This window comes from Fopius arisanus, unplaced genomic scaffold (assembly GCF_000806365.1).
Source record: "Fopius arisanus strain USDA-PBARC FA_bdor unplaced genomic scaffold, ASM80636v1 scaffold00072, whole genome shotgun sequence".
NCBI classification, from domain to species: Eukaryota; Metazoa; Arthropoda; class Insecta; order Hymenoptera; family Braconidae; genus Fopius; species Fopius arisanus.
The window spans coordinates 212,364-227,562 of NW_011887811.1; the positions used below are offsets into that span (position 1 = coordinate 212,364).

The 15,199-nt window shown below is 39.1% G+C and overlaps 4 protein-coding genes across 6 annotated transcripts; 2 read left to right on the forward strand and 2 right to left on the reverse strand.

The window, feature by feature from the left end:
• The first annotated feature begins 1,246 nt into the window (after window positions 1–1,246).
• LOC105269651 (uncharacterized) lies at window positions 1,247–2,230 on the forward strand. 2 transcript variants are annotated; one of them, XM_011310061.1, is made up of 3 exons: window positions 1,247–1,410; window positions 1,542–1,623; window positions 1,854–2,230. In XM_011310061.1, exons 1-3 carry the CDS (start codon window positions 1,342–1,344, stop codon window positions 2,198–2,200), a joined length of 498 nt encoding a protein of 165 aa, XP_011308363.1. In that variant the 5' UTR covers window positions 1,247–1,341; the 3' UTR covers window positions 2,201–2,230. The 2 variants fall into 2 exon arrangements, with proteins under 2 accessions (XP_011308363.1, XP_011308364.1); XM_011310062.1 differs by having other exon boundaries at window positions 1,323–1,410; window positions 1,507–1,623.
• Window positions 2,220–7,152, reverse strand: LOC105269649 (patched domain-containing protein 3). Of its 2 annotated transcripts, none has more exons than XM_011310060.1 (11): window positions 7,038–7,152; window positions 6,245–6,491; window positions 5,767–5,837; window positions 5,494–5,694; window positions 4,375–5,166; window positions 3,865–4,277; window positions 3,606–3,730; window positions 3,356–3,517; window positions 3,014–3,284; window positions 2,815–2,936; window positions 2,220–2,528 (listed from the first exon to the last, which is right to left on the reverse strand). In XM_011310060.1, the coding sequence occupies exons 1-11, from the start codon at window positions 7,133–7,135 to the stop codon at window positions 2,355–2,357; spliced, it is 2,676 nt and encodes an 891-aa protein (XP_011308362.1). In that variant the 5' UTR covers window positions 7,136–7,152; the 3' UTR covers window positions 2,220–2,354. The 2 variants fall into 2 exon arrangements, with proteins under 2 accessions (XP_011308362.1, XP_011308361.1); XM_011310059.1 differs by having other exon boundaries at window positions 2,327–2,528; window positions 3,344–3,517.
• Window positions 7,153–8,834: 1,682 nt separating this feature from the next.
• LOC105269652 (COPII coat assembly protein sec16-like) lies at window positions 8,835–11,346 on the forward strand. The gene is made up of 2 exons (XM_011310063.1): window positions 8,835–9,038; window positions 9,396–11,346. Exon 2 carries the CDS (start codon window positions 9,403–9,405, stop codon window positions 10,783–10,785), a length of 1,383 nt encoding a protein of 460 aa, XP_011308365.1. The 5' UTR covers window positions 8,835–9,038; window positions 9,396–9,402; the 3' UTR covers window positions 10,786–11,346.
• Window positions 11,347–11,910: 564 nt separating this feature from the next.
• Window positions 11,911–14,772, reverse strand: LOC105269653 (cat eye syndrome critical region protein 5 homolog). Its single transcript, XM_011310065.1, has 3 exons — window positions 14,562–14,772; window positions 12,873–13,690; window positions 11,911–12,624 (listed from the first exon to the last, which is right to left on the reverse strand). The coding sequence occupies exons 1-3, from the start codon at window positions 14,616–14,618 to the stop codon at window positions 12,312–12,314; spliced, it is 1,188 nt and encodes a 395-aa protein (XP_011308367.1). The 5' UTR covers window positions 14,619–14,772; the 3' UTR covers window positions 11,911–12,311.
• Window positions 14,773–15,199: the final 427 nt, after the last annotated feature.

The window sequence follows — 15,199 nt, forward strand, 5'->3', positions numbered from 1 at the left end:
GAAACAGAAAAAAAAATGGAAATAAAGACAATTTTATTTTTGCGAAAGCTTTTGAAAAATTTTTCAAAACATCTCCCAAAAATACAATTATATGTTTCCCGATTTTTTTTTGTTTCAAAAAAAAAAATTCTGAAAAGTTTTCCAAAAATTTTTTGAAAATTTGGAAAAAAAATATTCCGATCACAATTTTTTTTTACCCGGGTACGTAAGGCGAAAAAATTTGAGGGAGGGGGAGGGGGAAATAAAACTGTCGATAGGATTAGAATAAAATGTACTCGCGAATTTCTCCATTTTTTTTTTCATTATAAAATCGATCTCTCCTCGGTTACAGAACACGTGATAATATTTTCAGGATTTTTCTCTCGGTACACTTAATATTAAATGGCGCCCAAATGGCGCACAAATGGCGTGTTTGGGTGAGAGGAATGTCTGCCTATTAATTTAGGATAAATTGCGTATTCGTGTAGAGAAAAGAAGCGAAAAATATGGAAAATGGTGACAGAATAAAACCGATTATGTATAATTAATATACGAGTGTTTTTCAGTATTAAAATGTTTGAGATGGATTTATGGATGTTGAATGGCGGGCTCGTTGATTTTAACCGAAATCAAAAGCAAAAGGAAAAAATAATGATTACAAGTGTTAGTGAATTTAGAGAGCGTAAATACATCGGTACGTTTTAATCAAACGAGTAATGACATGACTGTTAATTTTTTAGGATTGAAAATATTGCGAGCGCAAAAATAACGAATCGAAATAGTGCGATACAGTAATTTGACATTTTATTTCCTTTTAGCGGTGACAGATGCATCGAATTGGGGCTTTGAGTGAGTGAAGTATTTTTGACTTAGTACTGATGGAATATATTTTCTTTTTTCATTTGCAAATATGCTATTTCTAGACCTTTTTTATAATCTCCATGTCGAAACTGATCAGAGTGCCACACATGTCTATAATTATAGATGAGACTACAATAAAATTTATTATAGCGATGTATTTTCCCTATTCGAATCGGAGTAAGCATAATCTGTAATCTTATAAATATAATTATATTAAATGTCGAATGTTTAAATTTATTGTTCATTATTACCCGTAATTACTCCAGTACTTCCATTTATTTTTTTTCATCTCTTCTGGTCAATAATCATGACTTTTGCAGTCCCCAGGTGATTTTTTCATTGAACAATAATAATTGATAGTTTATAGTAGTGGAGAACGTACTTATCGACGGAGACCAGTCATGAACCTGCAGTACCTTCAGGGTAATTTTGTAAATATACGTGCGTGTGTAATTTTATGATTTTATATTCCTTCGAATTTCACACATTCTCCCGAATTAAATGCAGTCTGCACAGGATGTCATACTCAGTGTTGCACAAAGAATTTTCAGCAACTGGAGCGCATTGGAGGTAATCAATAAGTCGTTTTCAAAGGCTCGATCTAGTTCTTAACCTATTCGTCTTTGATTCTGCTCCACTCATTGTACCCTTACTTCTCGTTTTTAGAATAAAAAATTCATTGAAAACTGCATTTTATTCAGATGGCCGTGGCACATGGGATGGGATCAAAGGATAGTGCAATTCAATTCTGCCCTTGGATAGCAGAAACACTGTTCATGAATGGTGACTACATTTCTACAATATTTTTTTCGAATGTTCATGACCTCAGAAATGAATTTCTGTTGTAAAAAATAGAGAAGAAAAAATCATCTTGATCAACAATTGAATGATCCTTTAACACTGTAAATGTTTTAAGATTCTCAAGGATTTTCTCACATTATTTAATGGACTGCACTCTTTAATTCCCCCTGTCCTTCACATATATAAATACTTATCGACAGTTCGATTGTTAGAGAACCCCTCGAATAACGAGGTGGCAGAGGCCCTGGAAGACTACATGGAATCAGAATTCCAGACAGAACTGGAGGATGGAAGTGCGATGCAAGTAGCTGAACAGCTGTTGAAATTTCATCGTTACTGCGTCGAGGGAAATGAAGCTGTTGCAGTTACGGAAATGGAAAAATTGCCATCCCTGAAGACGTGGATACTGACACGTGAGGAAATCAGACAACAGGGGAATAATAAACCAGTGGGAGGAGTTAATGAACAGACGGAATCTGATAGTGAGGGGGATGACGAGCGAATGGAAGTGCCAGCTGATGATGATTGGGTGGCTGTAAAAACTCGAAGGAAAAAATAAACATCCTGACAGTTGAAAAGTCTAATCCAATTTATTTATGTATTGCCTATTTAATCCTAAACAGTCTTTTGTTCCTACGAATTGTTGATAGTCAACTGTTGATCACAATGGAGAACTAGTACATATTTAATCCTATTCAATGGAGGAGAATGAGTCATTTCCCATTGTTGGGATGTGGAAGAGGGAGTGTACAATATTTATTGGGCTCCCACGGTGGGTTATCGGTTTTTTCATTCTCCTTCTTCTTCTCTGATCCCAGCAGACTCAGTATTACTGGGAGAAAAATTAATCCGTGGAATAGACCGAAAACAACTACTGCTGCGAATAACTGAAATGAAAATAGTGGGAGTTTAATGGGGCTATTAAAATATTGGAGATAATTAGTGCTTCTGGTATTACAGAATTATATCGCTAACGAGGTGTTCTTGGATTCAATGCTCTGAAAGGATGTAATAGGATTTTTCATTAAAAGAATGAACAATTAATTGTTGTAATCACTGATGCATCTTTAAACTCAATTAGAATTTCCCTCCAATATCGTAGAATTTTTTAAACTGATAAGGATGCGAATCAGTGGAGGAGATTTTAATTTGGAAAGGCAAATTAGGAAATACCTTGAAAAAACTACTGAAGAGATAATCTCTACTGGCTCCCAACAACATAAAAGCCAGAAATGTACTCAAACCGCCATTGAATACTGCAGGGCCTATTAATCCCAAAGTAGAAATCGATCTCTCTGGAAAATCGAGAATGCATTCATTTATTTATCGGTGGATTCGGGGTGTATCATCAATAAATAATAATACAGTGTACCATCTCGTGTGCCCCTGGCTCTTGTAAATTCTAATCCCACATGTGCTGCATAATCAACAGCCAGTCCGGCACAGAGGAGAATCATGATGCTCGATGAAATTTCAATAGTTAATCCCACATAATACATTGAGCCCAGTAGATCAATTAACGTGAAGAGTACGCAACAAATTACCCAAAAGGATACCCATAAATCACGGAGTAATAGCATGCTAACCACACTCACAGCCAGAATTTCCAGGATCAGATTTCTGATTAATTCGTCACCAATTATCTGAAATTTAATCGTCAACGTCGGACAACTGTTCCAGAGCAATATTACTTTTAATTAACCATTAAGGGTACTTGATTTGCCGTCCAATAGACGTAGTCGTGAGCGAAAATCGCTGAGTGCTCGTTTCCCTTTGAGAAATTAACGCTCTGGATTATTTCGCGGATGGATTCCATCGCATGCTCTCGCTCGTGTGCCGTGGGTATTGTTACGTGTTGCAATCCAATTTTAGTTATCTAGAATTTTAAGAAATAATTGTCCGATCCTGTGGAAAAAAATCTTTACGCGAAAAAAATACAGTCTCAATGAGATCAGACTAGTTACCGTAATATTATAATCACTAATGGGAATTCCATCGAACTTCATGTCTCTGACGAATGCCTGTCCCTCTTTGCTCATGAAGAGAAATTCCGAGAGTTTTCCGTAATACTCCTCGCAATCCCCAACACCTGCGAACAAAAACCTCCCAACAATTCTCACCCACTTCCACGAGGTATCCGCTAATGGTTTAATTAATACCCCGGTTAATTCCCGTTAGTTTTCCACGTGAGTGTACATCTCGACTGGGAAAGCCAGTATTTACCTTGATACCTTTCCTCCAACCACTCGCCATACCTCGTGAACCACGAGTTCAAGGTCCGTTTGTTTACATAACTATTGTTCTCAAGTGCCTTGATCATCTCTCCAAGTGCCTCTCTATCTTCACAGTAATCCACACTATCGAAGTAAATATCAGCTCGGCGTCCGTAGTTGGGAAATAGCTCGAAGAGCTTCTCAGAAAATTCAATGGGATATGATTCCTGATTCAGGTACAGTAGAGGCTCGAAATTCCGATCGAGCCGACAAATACCCCAGACATTGAGACCCAGTAATAAAGCAGCCATAGAGATGACCAGGAACTTCACTCGTCGGCACATCAAAAGGGGTCCAATGAACTCCTGGAATATCACTCTCTGCACATTCCTCTGGCTGCACTCGTTCGGCCGCCACTGGGATCTGGACAATATTTTCTTTCTCTCAATCATTATTTTTCACTCTCTATTCCCATTTAACACTATCAGACTATAGATAATTTACGTAACGAGGAGCTCACCTCTTCGTACAGAAGCATCCGTCTTTATTGGAAGCAACTCGCCTCTCGTCAAGTACAAGACAGCTAACGAAGAACATAACTTCGTAAACGAACAAGAAGAATATTCCCATAGCAGCGAACATGCAGAATGATTTGAGGAATGGCATAACTGTGGTCATCCCGATGCCGAATGCAATGACATTTGTTAATGAAGTTACCGTTATAGACATTCCCGATTGCTCGAGTGCTTTGGCAATTCGTACAGGTAGTTGAGAATTTTTTTCAATCTCTGTCAGCGTCTCCAGACTCTGAATAATCACGAACATGTCGTCGACACCGATTCCGAGGAGGAGGAATGGTAGGATTGGGTGGACAGGACCGTAGGAGAACCCCAAGTAGAAGCAGACACCGTAGGCGGACAATATTGCTTGGCCTGTCACTGAGACACCCAGTAGTGACAGATAAATTCGTTGCTGGACCTTGTTACATCTGCCAATCATCGCTGCAACGTAGATCATGATGAGGATGGGACCGCAGAAGAGAATTGCCAGGTTGTTCTCGAGGACTCGATCGAGGATGTCGTGGAAACTTCGTGACGCTAGTGCGTAAATTCTCATACCTCTGGGAATTGTACGGTTCGAGTACAACACTTTTTCGATGAACTCCAGTTCCCAGGCTGACGAATTTGCATTTGATTTTTTCAACAGGAAGTTCAATAATGTACCTTTTGCACCTATCACGTGGCCCGATCCGTCGTACGTCAGAGTCGAGAGCAAGGGCGATATGTCCATTAATATTCCGTTGTCGTTTTTCCTGGAATTTACGAGAAATTCTTTTCAGCGAGGAAAATCTTCCGAGTGTCTCATTATTCGGTTTCATGACGCGTATTATTTATGGGGAATTATTAGGGGGTGATGTGGGATGATGAAAGTTTTCCGAATTCTTCTGGAAATTGAATTCCACCGAGGGGAAAAATCCACTTGCCACTCAGGAAAAAAATCAATGATATTTTTTTTCGCAATGATAGAGAGGTGAGATGATGTGGATAAGTAATTTGGGTGAGTAATTTGGATGAGTAATTTTTTGGATCCAGTGAATTCTTTGGAGTCGATGGAAATGATTATTCCTTGGAGTTCTTACGTTTCGTGGAATGCCTCGGTGACGTCCCGAGATATTTCCTCGAGGGTCAGATTGGATACACCTTCTGGCCACAATTTCAGGATAGATTGATAGATGCAAGAGTCTTTTCGTAGAAAATCACGGAAAGTGCCGTATGCCAGCAGGGGGTAGTCCCTCTCGAGTTCCTCGATTGACGTGACATTTGAGAACCACGTCAAGTACCTGTTAGAGTGTTAAGTGTCAATGTTAATGACGATGACTATTGCTTTCGATTCTCGTTGGTTTCATTCCCACCTGGCGCACACGTCCGACCAGGAATCGCCGTTGACTACTATTCCCTTGACTACGTCTTCCATCTCGGATATCTAACACCAGAGATTTCACTTTTATGCAGAGAGTATTAATTATTTGGGGGTATATGTTTCAGAAAGATTATATTTCTCAATGAAAAAATTCCATTTTCTTCATTCGTTTCATTTTAATTCATTTTTCCTTCCATTTCTCACCCCAACAATCAATTTTCATTAATTCCTCTAACAAAAATGGAAATTATAAAAAAATTACAGTTATTACGATTTTTAATAACTGTCCGGAATTATTGAATAATTATCGAGTAATTTATTAATATCGATTATAGCTTTGAGTATTAAAATTTTGGTATTGAAAAAATGGATTGAGATGATTGAAAAATGTTGTGAGAATGTTGTTAAAAAATGGGGTGAGAACTTGGGGAAAAGGTGGAGTGGAATTAATTGGAGAATGACGGAATTACCGAACGCAGGACCTCGGGGTCTAGTACATTGGAGGCTGTGACGAGGATGCTCGCATATGTGAGCTCATCTTTGAAGTGTTCCTTGACCCAGGAGGCGTCTGACCTCAGAGCTGCCTTCATGGGAATATATAATTCAACATCGTCTACTTCCTCCCTCCACAGAGACATCCCAGAACCGCAGACTCCACTCAGGCATAACGATGTTATCAGCCACAGCCAAGGGTTATTGCCTATACTTAAACCTATTCTGAAAGAAAAATAATGTCCCCGGGATTTTAATTAGCAACGATCAATTCCATTCTCTATTTCAACCCCTTTGCATTGTCTCCACATTTTTTGTTCCCCTCGGTATTAATAAATTAAGCACTCGTTATTGTTATTCACGAGTGGCCAGATGTGTCCTTTGATGATGGAAATTTATTGTTCATTGAAAATTAAAAAATTGTCCAGCATTCCCGCTGTTGCTGGAATATAATTCATTTTTCCAGGGAATCGGTTTTCCTGAGAGCAGAAAATTGTGGAAATACCACTCAAGGTTGAGAGAACTTAATTTATCATTTCACAGGGCTAAATTGTGGGGCAGGGAAATCAAGTTTGAGAAGGAATTAATTCGGCAGTAATGAAGAAGACACGAAGAGAATTTTCTTGCCGGTGATATGATTATGCGAGAATTTATCTACCAGTGAAATGTCATTTTATGAACGATTTTGTCAGTCAATGTTTAATTATTAAATATATAATTATATTGTTTTGAGTTTTAATGTGTTACTGGGAAAATTCACTGGATACTCACTTATAAAAAATTGTACCCGGATTAAAATAGAAATGAACGACAGAATCTTTTAGTCGTCTCCACCTACTCTCCGCCTCCGGTCTCCCACTAGTTTCCATTGTCACCGGTGCACAATGAGATGTCAAACTAAACTGAAACACCCAAGGCGTCTCGCATAATGACTCCTCACATGCTTCAATTCATCAAATGTAATCCCCCGGGTATGACCACATAACACAATTACACTCAAAAGAAAATCTGTGGGCGTCAATCTCAGGCGACCACCTACATACATCCAAATGAAACTCGATGAGACTTTTTATCGATAATCTTCTCACCAGGAAAATTTCCATTTTCACTGACAGTCATTTTCCCAATGATTTTCCACAGAGAAAAATATCCGCGAGACTCGCAATCAAATTTAACGGTTGGCAGGAATTCTTGTCGTGACTTGACAGAAGAAATTATGAGTTCGATAAAATAATTATTCCTTGCGTGGAATTTTATTAATATTTTTCATGAGTAATTACGAGAATATTTATTATATATATTTTTATAGAGGTATTATATAGTAGTAGATCGGGGTTTAAAAGGGGAACAATTGCTTGGGATACGATTCGCGGATTTTCATGATTTTTTTTTACAATTACTACCTCCCCTTGCCTCGCTAATTACTAATCATAAAATCGCGGGTCGCGGAGATGGAAATTGCCGCGGTGATGCGCCGCAGAAAAAAAAGGAAAGGCCATCAGGGTAACGGTAACTCTGGATCGGAAACGAGCATAAACCGTCTGTTCCAGCGGATGACTCCTTGAAAAAATGAGAACAAGAAATACGGAAAATTAGTGTCACCGACGAGCCATTTATCGTGAATTGACAGCACCAGCAATCATTGAGGCGTCCTAGCGTGTCATTCCTTTCCTCAATGCGTGATTGCCAATATTTAGTCTCGCCATTCGATCCATCCAATAATTTACCGCATACTGCACCCAACATCTCATTACCACAAATCGATTCACACGATTAATTATTTCAAAACTATTATGATTGCCAAAAATCTAAAATTGTGAAAAAAATTATTTTACATTTTTTTTTCATTTGTTCGAGTCTAATTTATTGGGCATTCCTTTATGACTCATGGTGGAACTCTGGTGGGAGAAACACTTGGGTAAAAAAAGGGGTCACAATATTTGGAAAGTTACAGCCTAGAGGGGATCGAGAACCGCCCAGAGGAACTTTCCTAAAAAAAATGGAGTTCCCGCATACTCAAGCAGTCATACGAGTTTCATTCATTGAATTACTAAGATGTAGGTGACAGTGATTCGAGGTGAATGTCACCAGAGGATGGCAGAACGCCAAAGAATAGACGACCCGAAAGCATTCCATCGACAACAATTTTTTTGACAAAATTCCTCACCTCCGCATTCTCAAAAATTCAATAAAAAATTCAACAAACCCCTAAATCCCGTAGATAATTATTTTCCATTAGCTCCGATAATTATTGAATGGAGTCATGAGTGATTGAATGTTGAGTGTAATTAAATAATCATTATTTTCGATGATGTGCTTTATTGGATTTTCTGGGGATAAATTATTATTGAATAAGGTGATTTGTTGGTAATAATTCAGATGGCAAAATAATCAGGGAAAACCGGCTGTAGACTGGTTGATCCAACATTTCTATCCGTAGGTGTGTCATCCTGATGTTTATCCCTACCTGGCAACGAGTTCTGTCAAAAGTAGGGAGTTTACGGTGTGTACTCGTTTGGTACCGGTGTACGCCTTTCCCATTCGCTCATCCCGGTGGAATACCAAGTGTTGAGTCCCCAGTGTATCTCTCACTTCTCCGATGGACGGGTATCCTCATCAGAGTGCAAAGTTGGTGTCAATATCGCCAAATAAATTTGGTCAAATTTTTCAACTCAAAGTTAAGCACGTCAGTTGAAAATTGTTAGCCTAATCGGATATTTGTGGATTAAATCGAACGATTTAATAGTCCTCCCGGTAACATCCGAAACTACGGTAAGTGGGATACGATCCGTGATGAGCTGATACGACGAGTTACGAGCAAACATTTCATACGGTCAACGAATACCTGATTTATGGGATTGCATTAATTAACATCCTACCAAAATCCCACCAAACATTATTGACCATTTCATTTTACCTCCATTTACTGTATCGATGATCATCAATTCACGTGATTATCTATCGTTTATGATTAGTTATTATCCTGAGGGGTAATTAAAAGGGGTCTATTTGTGCATTTGATTATTCAATGTAATGGAACTTGACGGTATTTTAACTCTCACCCCTTGAAAAATCTCCGGTGATCCACCAACCACCGGTCGCACTAAAAATCCTCTCCTTAAATTCCAGCGGAACAATGTGGAAATTCATGATGCTGACAAGCCTATCAATAGGCATCTGCCAAAGTCAATTGAATTTCGAAGGAAGCCCACAGACAGACAGCACGGACTACACCGCCGAAGAGTCCCATTATTCGATCCGCGAGGAAATCGCTAAATCGCGAGAATTGAATCCACCGAGTGGCAGGAAAACCGACACTTACACGACAGGAGAAAACATTGGACCGATAACAGACGCGCGATCAATATCACCGAGTGTAAAAAGAGTGTTGAAAAATGAAGGTGCAACGAACCTCGTCTCCGACGTGGGTATGAGAATCTACCCGAGTGCCATGAGACGGAATGAAACCGATCAAACCCCCCGTCACCTCTCCTCAGACCCCCTGGACACCTTCCTAAATTCCAGAACTCCCCAGGAGTCCCAAATAGCCCTGGACAACTACTTAAAAAGTCACCACTATCCCAACTCCTCCCCTCACTCCCCACCGACAAATATAATTAATCAAATGACACAAAATACCGAGGACAATCAGAACACCCTGAATATTCAGTCTAACGCGCCCCAATACCTCAGCAATGATCAGACTAACATCAACACATTGAACAGTCCTCCGAATATTAATCAAGCACAGTTGCCAGTTAGTGCTCCTCAGCAGAATGGACAGATCATTAATCCCCAGGTCTATCAAACACATCCATTAGCACCGGTTTGGCCGCTAACGACTTTCCAGAGTAGACGAGACGTCATTCCCATACCCAGAAGACGACCCATCTATCATCATCGAGGTGCACCGCGTTATCGTAACAGATATCACGCCCAATCGAGAATTGGTCCGCCTTTTATTGCAAAACCACCGCTATCACCTGGACCCCATGGAACTCCTATTTATCCTGGTGATAAACCCATCGAGGTGATCTATACGAAACCACCGGGTTTACCCGGACCTCCCAATTCCCCAGGTGCCTACAACGGTCCCAGTGAATATTTCCCCGAGAGCGAGCATCCCCCTCTCAATAAAGACGTTTATTACTCACAGTTATGGGCTCAGTCTTACGATCCCCATTACTATAATTATATCGCTAAGACTGGCAAGATCAAACCGTGGCTTTATGGAAAACTCGGGAAACAGGAGGAGAAGGGGTTCTGGCATGAGTTGTATGTCAGTTTTAAAAAGCATGGGATGAAGAATATGATGAATCCCATGTTTTTACTCGGATTGTCGATACCTGCGGTTACTCTTATGCTCAGTGCGATGGTTGGGAAGAGATCGTTTGGGAGGGCTTATCAGGATGGATTGACGATCGGCGAGGACACCATCGAAGAACTCGCTCAGAGGATCAGACATGCCATCGAATGCTATCAGAAGCAGGGAAAATGCTCTGGAGACTTCCGGTCTTGATTCCAGGCAGGCTAATTCGATATTAATTTTGGAATTGACCCATGGAAATGCAAATTATCTTTCAGGGTGGGAATATCGGCAGTCAATTGAGTGAAAAAATTATCCGTGTGGGGTATGGGGGACGAATTTATAATGGAATGATTTTAATCGAACAATTGAAAACGACCCCAGGGGTCATGGGACCCAGACAGCTGTATACGAGATAACGATCTATTATTTAACCTACCATTACAAGGTGGGAGGTACTGGTGACACGGCACAAGTGCAAATTGAATTTTCTTCGGTTTGTTTTCAATTGTTTGAGAATTGTTGAACGCTTTAATATAAACAAGGTGGTTAATACAAATTGAAATTCAGGAGCGAATTGGTAAACTACTTTGCCATTTTTATTAATTATCGATTTATCTTGAAAACGGATAATTATGGGTGGATGCTGTGAAGGACCTTTTTTACGGAGGTTTACATTTTTTATAAAAAAGATCTTCTTGTATTTTTTTGGGGGATCAGCAGATCAATCGATATTTAATCATTTTGGAAATGAGTTCAAGGAAATTTCATTCATCTCACAATTTCTCTCCTGAATTGAACTGTGGAAGACAGGAAAATTCGGCGGTAATTTAAATAGTCGTTTATTTATTATCGGTTATTTATTTATAGTGTCGGGTAGATTTGAGGGCGAATAACGCTCTGGTACGACAACAATGTACAGTTTTATTTCACAAGTCCACTCATATCTCATTTTTTATTTATAAAAAAATATATATGTATTTTGTATATATGTATATTTGTACGGTGAGAAATAAAATTTACGTTTGATAAACAACGTAGGGGATTTTAGAAATGACGTCTAGGCACTGGTAGGTGCTTCTTCGCGTTTTCGATTCGTTTTGATAATTAGGCTGTCGTGTAATGGTGAAAGGTCATGAGTTCTGAGAAATCTCGGTTCAAGGAAGAAAGGTAGGGGAAGGACACTCACGTAGGAGAAAAATCAATAGAAATACCTGCTCGGCTTTCTCCACAAATTCTAAACAATTCCTCAATTAATTTCATTAATTTCCAGTAGCACTGGATTTTTATTTTTCAATAACATTTAAATTTTGCGATATAAAACAAAATAAAATACAACCGAAAAAAACTTAAACAATCTGGAAAGGAAAATTCAAACAGAAAACAAAGGAATTTCTACGCCAATTCCTTAAAATTTCATTTCCACAGAATATTTATTGAGTTTTTTGTTCACGCGTGCAATTAAATTTATCGAAGAAATAATTTCGTGATGATCTACTGTAATGGGTACGGAACTCCTTTCATAACGGACTAGATTCGTAGAAAAAAAAATAATTCCACCTGTTAGTCATGAATTTTTCTTATGAAATAATTATTGCTGCGTTGAAAATAATTTTGTAATTCAACATTTCATCGATGAAACATTTTTTTATGCGTCTATTAACTGAAAATCCAGAGACATACGTCTCTAGATTTTATTACGTTCGTTGAGCTCACACTAGATAAGATATATACAATTCCTAATCGAAATTTTCTTCCTTTAACGCCAGATTTATCGCCCGACCTACATCTTTAACAACGAAAGCTGGCCTGCAGAGGCCCTCCTCGAGTGGTAGAAAATCCCTGGGGCAGTGCTCTGATATGAATTCAGAATCCCGTCGATGAACACCAGTTTCAACTAAAATACTGATACAAGCTTTGACAGTTGGTGCTTCTAAATTTGTGCCTAATAACTTCTCCATCCCCCGGGATTTCGTCTCTTTGCCCTTCGAATATCTCGCCAGATATTTATCGTAAAGATTCGCACCGAATACGTCGGTGTTAATATTGTCCCTGAAACAGATAATTAATTCATTACAAAATTGCGGATTATTTTCAGTTTTTATGAGTAATTGGCATGAGAAAAATTTAATGTTCATCAGGTTTCCGCTAGAAACGTGAAAAAATAGGCCCTAAATTTTTTTACTCTCAAATATTAAATTTAAACAATTCAAAGAAATAATTTTTTTCTTCCGGGTTGGATAGATCGTAATTGTGAATCGATATATTCGAAATGAAAACGAAAGCCCGAGAAAACTCACCCAATGGCATAAATGGTTTCCACATTATGATCGATACCAATTTCCTTGGCGTGCTTCATGATCATCTGATTGGCGTGATAATAAGTGATTTCACTGGGTTTTCCAATCAAGGCTGTATAAACCATGTCCTTTCCCGTGACTTTTTTGTACAAAGCTTCTAAGCAAACGAGAAAAGCCCCATGACCATACCTGGGTATGGGAGCCTCAGAGACCCAGAGGAGATCCATATTGCAAGCTAGAACAGGTATATGAGGATGAGGTAAGGTATTTGGAAGATTTGATGGCATTCCATCGGTCATCATGAGGTCCACCATGAGCTGCAGGGGAGTCTCCCACGTGGTGGGTTCGCTGAGCATAACTATTCCCTCGATGGGAGAGAAATTTGGATCCACAGGACCACAGGTTGGATTCCTCCTGTCTTTATTGACGTAGTCTAGACTTGGAAAATTTCTAACTAATTCGTCCATCGTTACTATCCTTTTAAATCCTAGTTCTTTGGCTATTTCGCGGATCTGGCCTTGGCCTGAGACCAGCACCCGCTTGTCGTGAAATTGCTTGAACATTCGCAGGGGCGAGTGAGCCATCACCACCTGGTCCTCGGACACCTCGAAACCTATCCATTTTGACAGGTCTCGTGCCTTCTCCGAACGAAGTGCATTTCCACTGTTTGTTACGAATACAGTTGGGACACGAAATTTACCTGTGTCATCGCGCAAACGCGCAAATGATTCGGGCACTGGTGGTAGCACAGTTTTACCTCTCACTATCACACCGTCGATATCGAATATCAAGCCGAATTTTGGCTTTGTACTCAGGTGCTGCAATTATACCCTTTTGTTAGAAATTTTTCGTAATCAATTTCCAATTTAATTTTTAAGACAATTGTACTTCTGAATTTTTTTTTTGTATGCAGAAAAGGAAATTATTTTTAGATATGAAAAATTGTTTTATATAAATTCTTTACTTTCTTAACTTTGAACTGTTCAAACTCGATCATTTCGTTGCGAAATTACTGCTCAGGTAAGAGAAAGTACATCGAGCGATTAGACAGTTATCACTGTCAGACATGCCACGTTATCCGCACGAAATCAATGATAAATTCCGATCTCGGACATAAAAAAATCAACACGATCAATCATTCAATTGGTGAAAAACGAATTCCACCGAAAATTGTTCGCGACATTTATTTATATTTCCAGACCATTGGACAACCAACTTTTCTGTCAATAATAATACATTAAAAAATAATTGTCTTCGGTAGGCCTTGAGGGAACTTCAGCTGTCAGTCTAATTTTGATTGTGCTATAAACAGCTGTTTAGTTGTTGTTTCCAAGGTGAAAGTATATTTGTACGAGTGAACCTTGACCCAGAACCTTTTCTACGACTTTTCAGCGGGTAAAAGTCAATGGAGAAACACTAAACCAAGCGAATGCTCACTCAGAAACGAAAAGTACCGAAATTATTTCCTTTACATAATTTTCATTGTTGATATGCATGGGGTCATTGTTTTTTTTATTAAAAAATTCTTCGCTCATGGATGATTGTTAGGATCGTTTGTTCATTGTTGCGCTGGTCATGTCGTCGTGTCCTCGGGTTAATATTTTCATTCATAAAAAGTGGATTGTGGATCGAGTGATTGCTTCAATTCGGTAATTAATGGTGTACTGGTGACACAAGTTTATGACTTACTCTGACACCGGTGAATGTTCGGATATCCGATCTCAAAAAAATCTTCATAATAGCCATCTTGACTTTATGTCACTCCACGATTTTTAAATCAAATGTGACAATTCATTAAATCCATGTAAACTGTCTTATACTATCTCGTGTAGCGCTGGGTCAGTACATAACCAATATTGGTGGAGGGAGGACAGAGACTGGTGACTGATCTCAATGTTTTATAAGAAAATTTCATACCCACTGGTTCTTGAAATTTCTACTCTACCAACCAGAGAGGATTGACTAAAGTGGAGGCTGTTCGAGGCTGTTCTGGGGGTTTGAGTGACTCCACCGATATCGTAGTACCTCACCCCAAGGGAGAGAGGGTACCACACGCAATGGGGGTTTTTTCCCCCATGTGACCCGTAACCAAATCCAATGAACCCTTAAAAAAATTTAAGTGACTCCATAAAATTTTTAAATTTCAGTGAATATCAATTTCGTAATGCAAAAAAAAACATTCACCCTATCGGGCAGACACCCCCATTGCATGTGGCGTCCTCCTTCTCTTGGGGTGCAGTACTACGATGCCGCTGGGGTCACTCCAACCCCCAGAATTATTCCATAGATGATAATAAACCCGCTAGAAAATTAAGAAACACATCTCG